We start from the raw sequence: 7441 nt of genomic DNA on the forward strand, positions 1-7441 counted from the left end.
GGGGTGGAGGTGGCAGTGTGTCTCAGGAAGCTGCTTCCCTGGCGCTGGAGGGGCTGGGGTGACCCTCCCAGCACGACAGGCCACGGAAGGGCAGGGTGGTCACCTGGGGGCTTCACGCTGTCTTCCAGGAAGGAGCTGACTGCAGAGGCCCGCGAGCTGAAGGGCGAGCTCTACTGCCTGCCCTGCCATGACAAGATGGGCGTCCCCATTTGTGGGGCCTGCCGCCGGCCCATCGAGGGCCGTGTGGTCAACGCGCTGGGCAAGCAGTGGCACGTGGAGGTGAGCGAGGCCAGCCCGGACAGCAGGTGGGCGCCCCGGCTCCCGTCCCCAGCCAGCCTGGCCCCGAAGCCCCTCCACACGCCCTCCAGCCCCCAGGCCATGTGGCCGACTCCCAGCGGGGACCTTCCTCGTAGGTGCTATCCCTCCTCACCCCTGGTCTGGGACAGGTCTGTCCACGGGACTCAGCAGACTTGAGCCCACAGGCCATGGATGGGCAGGCACACCGCCTCCCTCCCTCCCCATCCTGGCCTTCTAGAGGATTCCAAAGTCATGAGAACAGCTTGGGGACACTGGCCCGGGGTGCCCTGTGGGATTGCGGTTGGCGGAAGTGGCTGCGTGTCCGGCCCACCTGCAGGCGAGGTGCTCAGGTGTGTCCGACTGGCTGTCCGGGAACACTCACCCCTGCGCCGGGGGCTCTGATGGCCTTAGGGACGCCACCTGGCAGGGAGGCGTGCAAGCCTGTGACCGGGCCAGCTCTGTGTCCCACAGTCTCTGCCCTGGGCGGCCTCTTGGCGAGGGTCCTGGCACGGCCCCCGGCCCCCCGGGGGAGGGTGAATCCTCACACGCCACGGCCTCCACGGGCGGAAGGTGTGCCCGGTGACTCTGGGCCTGTAGAGGTGTGCACCAGAGGCAGGCGGTGCAACCCGCCACGGCCCGGGCACCTCGCCGGCCCCGACACGGGGGCCGAGGGTGCCCCGTGGGCCCGGGGAGGATGCAGCGCCACCGGGCATCAGGGAAGGAGTGGGGTCTGCTGACCAGGAGCAGTCCGTGGAGGTGTCAGCCCAGCGAGACCCCCACCCAGCAGCCTCCGCTTCCTGGCTGTGTGCTGGGAGGTCGCTCCAGGCCTGACGCTGCCCTCCCTGCACCCCCACCCCCCACCCCAGCACTTTGTCTGCGCCAAGTGTGAGAAGCCGTTCCTGGGGCACCGGCACTATGAGAAGAAGGGCCTGGCCTACTGTGAGACCCACTACAACCAGGTAGGGCCCGGGACAGGGGAGGCAGGAGCTGCGGGGAGCCGGCAGGGCGCGGGCTGGGAAGGCGGCTGTGTGCATGGCAGGAGAGGACACGGGGCGGCCCCTGGGGCCCCGCCGTGGCTGCTGAGGCCAGGCCTGTGAGCTCAGGGTCTCGGGACCGGGGCAGCCCTCTGGGCCTCAGCGTCCCCATTTGAGAAACGTGCCTTGTGGCCCAGGCCTGCCCCGGGCACTGAATGAGATGGCAGTGTTAAGTCCTGGGCTCTTGGGGTGACATATACTACCATCTCCTCCCCCCTGCCAGGCTTGGCGATGCTGCCCGGCCTTTCTGGCACAGAGGACAGGGTTACTGCCTTGCCCACACTTCTCAGGACACGGGCGGGAGCAGAGGGGCCTTAGGGGGAGCAATGCCTCCACCTGCTGTCTTTCCCAGAGGGGAGTTCTGATGGGCCCTCGGGCCTGAGGCTGTGCCCTGGCAGGAGGCCCAGGTGGCTGCTGAGAGCCGCCCTTTGGGGGGTGGGTGGGGACCACACTCCTGGCTCTGAGCTTGGGGCACGAATGCCTGCAGCATGTTTAACACCCGCTCTGTCCACAGCTCTTTGGGGACGTCTGCTACACCTGCAGCCACGTGATCGAGGGCGATGGTAAGGCCCCTGTCCCTGTGCCCCCTTCCTGCCCCAGGCCCCGTTCCCCCGCGCTCTCTGGGCTGTGGGTCCTGCAGCTGCGTGCCCAGCTGGCCCTCCGTGTGCACAGCTGGGCCTCTGGCTGGCCTGGGGGGCGGCCGCTAAGCCCCCATCTGCCCCTCACAGTGGTGTCGGCCCTCAACAAGGCCTGGTGTGTGCACTGCTTCTCCTGTTCTACCTGCAACAGCCGGCTCACCCTGAAGTAAGTCGTGCTGGCTCCCAGGGGTCGGGGGCCGAGGAGGGCAGAGACCTGCAGGGTGTCCCCCCCCCGCACCCCGGAGCCCATCAGGGGCTCACGTTGGAGTCGGCTTGCCACGGGCTCTACCCTTCGTCGGACCCTCCCTGAACGACCACTGTTATCAGGCCCTGGGGGTGCAGTGGGAGCAGGGGCAGCCCCAGCCCCGAGAAGGCAGGTCCAGGGACCCCCCCAGGGCATGGTGGGAGGAAGAGTCACACTAGCCTCCGCACTCGGAAGGGCGCCGGCCTCTGGGGAGGGAAAGACACTCCGGCTCAGGGAGCAGGAAACACGCTCAGAGCCAAAGGAGCCAGACCTCACCTAGGAGGCTGAGAGGGGAAGGACAGCTGGAGCAGTGAGGTGAGGTGAGGTGCGGCCCGGCGTCTGAGGACAAGAGGGAAGGTTCTGGAGTTTCAGCATTCCAGAGAAGTCTCTAGGCAGAAAGGGAGGCTTGGAGGCCCGTCTCCTCATCTCCCATGGCGTCCGGCCACAAGGTGCCCCCCGGACCTGGCCTGCTGGCGGGGGGACAGGCTGGGGTAGGGGAGGTGGTGGGCTCTGGGCCGGACCCAGAGCTCTCCTGGCCGCTGCCCCTCCTCTGCAGGAACAAGTTTGTGGAGTTCGACATGAAGCCCGTGTGTAAGAGGTGCTACGAGAAGTTCCCGCTGGAGCTGAAGAAGCGGCTGAAGAAGCTGTCGGAGCTGGCAGCCCGCAGGGCGCAGCCCAAGTCCGCGGGCCTCCAGCCCGCCTGAGAGGCCCTCCCGCCGCCCGCCATCGTCCTCCTGCTCCCCCCGGCTTCGCCGCCCGCCCCCGCTGCCCGAACCTGCGGCTTCTCCCTGCCCGCCTCTCCGCTCAGCATCCCCCCCCCCACCGAGGCGTCCCATCCTTCCCCTCCCTCCTTCCACGAGGCCAGAGGCCACGGGGCAGGGGCCTGGGCGTGGCAAGCCTGTGACACATCCTCGTCCACAGCTTCGGCCCGAGGTCTTCCAGGGACAGAAGCAAGTAGGGCCAGGGTCACCTGGGCCGGCCTGTCCTGACCTGTCCCATCCCCGCAGGAGGCCTCGTGGCTCGCATTCTGTGGCAGCTTGGCCAGCCTCTGCCCCCCGTGGCACAGGTGCAGCCCACGGCCAGGCGGCCGCCCGGACCCCAGGGCCATGTGGGTGGGCGCCCCCGGGGAGCCACCCTGCAGTCCCCCGACCACGCACGCGCTCAGCCAAGCAGGAGCCTCGTGCCCAGGCCAGGCCGGCGAGTCCCGCTTCTTCAGCCCACGCAGCAGCGGGAGGGCCCCCGCTCGCCCCGCCGCCAGGGCACCCGCTGACTCCCCGGTGCAGCCTGGGGCCAGGAGGTGGTGGGCTCTGGTGGGCGGCTCATTCCTGCCCTCCGGGGAGGACAGCGTGGGACCCTGGGGTTGGGACTCACACTTGCACAACGAATGAAGGCTTTTCTACACGACCCCAGCGCTTGCGTGGTTTGTGACATTGCGGTGGATATGCTGCCGCAGGGTTAGGGAGACAGACGCCAGACCGGACAGGCATCCCAGGGCCAGGCTGCCGACAGAGACCCTCAGTCCTTGAAGGCTGGCCCGGTGGGTGGAGTCGGGGGACAGGTTCCGACAGGGCTGGCGGGGGCCGTGGGCGCCCAGCCCAGGCTCCGAGGCCCCGCGTGCGGCTCCGCCCTCGGGGCAGCGAAGCCAGCAGCCACCTCCAGCAGACCCTCCTGGCGGCAGCCCGTGTCCGGTGCCGGGCGGGGGAAGGAGGAAAGGTGTGCAGAGAGGCCTGTAGCAAGCGTCTCTGCAGTCTGAAGCGGAGGAAGGGAAGGGGTGGGGGTGGAAGGAAAGGGAGGAGGGAGACACGAAGGAAGTCACACCATGAGGACGGAGCTGTCCTCTGCTGGGCCTGGACGGGCCGCAGTGCTTTTTGCTTTCTCTGGAAGGAAGCCTTTGCTGGACCTGCTGCCCACCCGAGCCCCAACCCGACCCTCGTCTCTCGCTGACACACTCCCCAGTGTTCTGCGGAACTTTTATTGAACATTCCTGGGGGGGAGTCCTCCCCGCCATCCGTCCGTCGGCCTGGAGGCCTGCCAGTCCCGGCCCTGCCCTTCGGCCCTCAGAGTCAGCACCCGGTGGGGGGGGCCCTGGGGTGCCGCAGGGTGGTGGTGCTAGGGGTTCTGGGGAGAGGGTGACTTGAAAGGCTGCCACCAGAGAGCAGGCCTTGGGCCCAGAGAAGGGTCCTCGGGAAGTGCCGCCAGGACCCCCCGATTGCGGAGGGTGGCTGAATGGGCACGAGGCCCCCCCCGATTGCAGAGGGTGGCTGCATGGGCACGAGGCCCCCCCGATTGCGGAGGGAGGCTGAATGGGCACGAGGCCACGCTGCTAGGGACTGGCCGGGACTGAGGTCCGGGGCTCCCGCTGCTTGTTCACGGTGCTCAGCAGCTGCTGCACGTACGAGGTCAGCAGGTCGTCCATCTTGTAGCCCTGGACGGGGGGAAGGGTGGGGTCGGAGTCTGAGGGGTACAGCTAAGCGGGGCTTGGGCCAGAGCTTGCGGGGTCCAACCTCTGCCTCAGTGACACACCGGGCAGGGCGTGAAGAGAGAAACAGGGCTCCTGCGGCTGGGCCCCGAGTCCCCTTCCCTCCCTGGGACCACAAGCCCCCCTGCCAGGCCTTGTTGCCCCCCTGGGTGACACGGCCAGCCCTTCCTGAGCTGTACCTCCTTCCTCTGCCGGCCCAGCCTGGCCTGCCCACCCCAGGCATGGGGGCCACGTCCTCCCAGGGAGCAACTCGCCTGGTGGCCAGGGGGTTGGGTCAGGGTTGGGGAAACCCAGTGTCTGGAGCCTCTGGGTCCCTCGTGTCTGGGCTGGGAGAAGGCCCCCGGGCCTCGGGCTCACCAGAGAGGTCTCACACAGCAGGCGGCTGCCCCGGCCCAGGCTCCCCAGCACCATGTGGAAGTAAGTACTGCCGCTGCTCCAGCTGGCAATCTTGGTGAAGGGGTAGGTGGTGAGCAGGTCCTGGGGGCACAGTGGGCGGTGGGTAGAAGCCAATCAAAGCCCAGACGGCCCAGGGGCCCTGAGTCTGAGCTGCTGCCCGGGGTCCTCCAGAGCCCATGGGGCCATGTGTGGGAGCCCAGGAGGGCAGCTCCAGCTGCGCAGGGGCCCAAGGACCCTGGCGCAGTCCCCGGGGTCCTGCCACTACCTTGGTCTTGGGGTGGATGAGCAGAACCCCGTGCCGGTTGATGGCGATGAGGATGATGTCCGGGTAGGAGGGCTCCGAGGTTTGCTGGGGAGGGAGGGGGGGTCACAGTGATCACAGCCCAACCTGGGAGGCCAGGTGGCCCCTCCCTGAGACGCACGCACGCACACACGTGCACACTTGCTCCCCCAGACCTGGCTGCTGGCCCTGCCCATGGCGTGTTTTGGGGAGAAGCTCAGGCTGCTGGGGCCAGAGCCGGGCGGGGCCTGCGTGGCCAGGATGGCCGGGCTTGGGGCGCGGCCTACCTTCACCTCGAAGAAGGCAGACCCGAAGGTGGGCCACCGGCAGATCCACTTCAGGAAGGCCACCTTGGCCTCCTCCACTGTCATGTCCCTGCGCTTGTCACAGGCCAGGAGGATGCGCTGGGGGAAGCAAGGGCCAGTGAGGGCCTGAGTGGAGGCCACTGCCCGACCGGGCTGCCACACAAGGCCCCGAGGTCCTGGCCCAGAGCGGCAGCTGCTGCCTGAGGCCGTGGACAGTGCGGGGAAGGTGCTACAGTGGACCCAGGCCACCCCCCACGGTGGCACCTGGGCGGGGTCCCTGTGGGGGCAGCAGCCGAGGGGCCCCTCCCCAGCCCCTGCCAAAGACCTTCTTCCATTCCTCTGAGGACATCAGACGTGTGAGGTTCTCAGGCACGAGTTCCCTCAGGACCTTGGGCATGCTAGCTAGCTGAGACCGGTCATTGCCAAACTGGGCCTTGTAGATGAGGCCTGCCAGGTGGACGGCATCCTCCTGTGAGCACTTGTGGAACCCACGCAGGTACTTGGGCAGCTCCTGGGTGAAGGACAAGCTGGACTTCAGGCTGCAGCCACGCCCGGCTTCATGCTCATGTGGTAGCCCGCCCCCATCCAGGAAACCGAGCCTGCAAAAAGCTAAGGTCATCAGAGTAAGGTGTCCAGCAGAGGGAAGGCCACTGAATGGAGGCAGGGCTCCCTGCCGTCTCGCCGTGGAGGCCGAGGCCTGCTCTACCCCTTCAGGGCAAGGGCCAGTGCTCCACGGGCTGCAGGATCCTCTGCGCGCCTCCCTGCCCCAGCAGGCAGGCATGCTGCAGGTGATGGTGCGGCCGCTGCCTCCAGACGCCGCTGTCCTTCTGCTCCTGGCTCCAGAACCCTCAGGGGCGCGGCGGGCCCACCGTGAGGCCCTGGGCGGGAGCTGGGTGCCCAGGGGCGAGGCGGCCGAGCTCCACTCTCAGGGCAGGTGCGGGCTGGAGCGAGGGTGGCCCCAACGCCCACCAGGAGGGGCGGCCCGGGTACCTGATGGTAATGGAGTATGGTGTCTGCCTTCACATCTCTCCCTGGGGCCACGCTGAGCCACAGTTTCCGCATGAAGTACACCTGGTAGGAGAGCGTCACAGCGGCCCCTGGATAGAGGCGGCAGTGAGCACCAAGCCTGTCCCTGGCCCAGCAGGCCCGGGGCGCTGCCCGCCCACCCCCGCACCCTGCCCCTTGGCCCCTCGCATCGCCGCTGTGTTTGTTACTGCGGCCTCCCCAGCTGGACAGCCTCCATGCCTCTTCCTCCCTGGGCCCCAGCTCTTCCTCATCCCTCAAGATGAGTGTGGAAGCCCCCTCTTCCAGCAGCATTCGCGGATCTCCCCGTGGGGTCAGGCCCCGTTCCGCCTTCTCTGCCCCCATGCACCCTCCATCACCCCGCAGTCCCGCCATGTGTTCTAGGCCTGCCGCATGCCCGGCCCCTGCCGGAGTTGGGAGAGCTCCAGGGGCAGGGCCTGACCGCCTGGCCCCAGGCCTGGCCTACCCAGGACCCAGGGAACATGAAGGGGAATGAGAATAAATGAATTAAATGAATGGGCATAGCCATGCAGGAGTGGCCCGGGGAGCCGCCTGACCCTGGCCCAGGAGGCAGACAAAGCCTGCCCCGCCTCACATCCCTGCAACGCCCCTTCCCCGCCCCACCTCTCCTTCCCGGCCTCCCGGCCCCTCCCCTTCCCGGCCCCTCCCCTCCTTCCCGGCCCCACCCCTCCTTCCCGGCCCCACCCCTACTTCCCCGCCCCTCCCTTCCTTCCCCGCCCCTCCC

The 7441-nt window shown here is 68.3% G+C and overlaps 2 protein-coding genes across 8 annotated transcripts in view; one reads left to right on the forward strand and one right to left on the reverse strand.

Annotated features, from left to right (window-relative positions):
• LIMS2 (LIM zinc finger domain containing 2) overlaps positions 1-3617 on the forward strand; it is a 35452-nt gene extending 31835 nt beyond the window's left edge. For 4 of the 7 annotated variants that reach the window (XM_027082529.1, XM_027082534.1, XM_027082527.1 and 1 more), the window contains 6 exons: positions 129-279; positions 447-647; positions 1164-1256; positions 1846-1894; positions 2060-2135; positions 2770-3617. In XM_027082529.1, coding sequence (XP_026938330.1) covers positions 129-279; positions 447-647; positions 1164-1256; positions 1846-1894; positions 2060-2135; positions 2770-2917 — 718 coding nt within the window. In that variant the 3' untranslated portion in view covers positions 2918-3617. The remainder of the gene's footprint in view (positions 1-128; positions 280-446; positions 648-1163; positions 1257-1845; positions 1895-2059; positions 2136-2769) is intronic. The other 3 variants (XM_027082532.1, XM_027082530.1, XM_027082533.1) reach the window with 2 other exon arrangements.
• An 877-nt stretch (positions 3618-4494) lies between these two features.
• The window catches only part of MYO7B (myosin VIIB), a 71734-nt gene continuing 68787 nt past the window's right edge, over positions 4495-7441 (reverse strand). The window contains exons 41-46 of the mRNA XM_027082536.1: positions 6664-6770; positions 5999-6184; positions 5656-5772; positions 5354-5437; positions 5050-5169; positions 4495-4638 (exon numbers count right to left, since the gene is read on the reverse strand). Coding sequence (XP_026938337.1) covers positions 4537-4638; positions 5050-5169; positions 5354-5437; positions 5656-5772; positions 5999-6184; positions 6664-6770 — 716 coding nt within the window. The 3' untranslated portion in view covers positions 4495-4536. The remainder of the gene's footprint in view (positions 4639-5049; positions 5170-5353; positions 5438-5655; positions 5773-5998; positions 6185-6663; positions 6771-7441) is intronic.

The sequence above is a fragment of the Aethalodelphis obliquidens genome, unplaced genomic scaffold, assembly GCF_003676395.1.
Source record: "Aethalodelphis obliquidens isolate GAN/ISIS:26980383/991018 unplaced genomic scaffold, ASM367639v1 scaffold47, whole genome shotgun sequence".
In the NCBI taxonomy this organism is placed as follows: domain Eukaryota; kingdom Metazoa; phylum Chordata; class Mammalia; order Artiodactyla; family Delphinidae; genus Aethalodelphis; species Aethalodelphis obliquidens.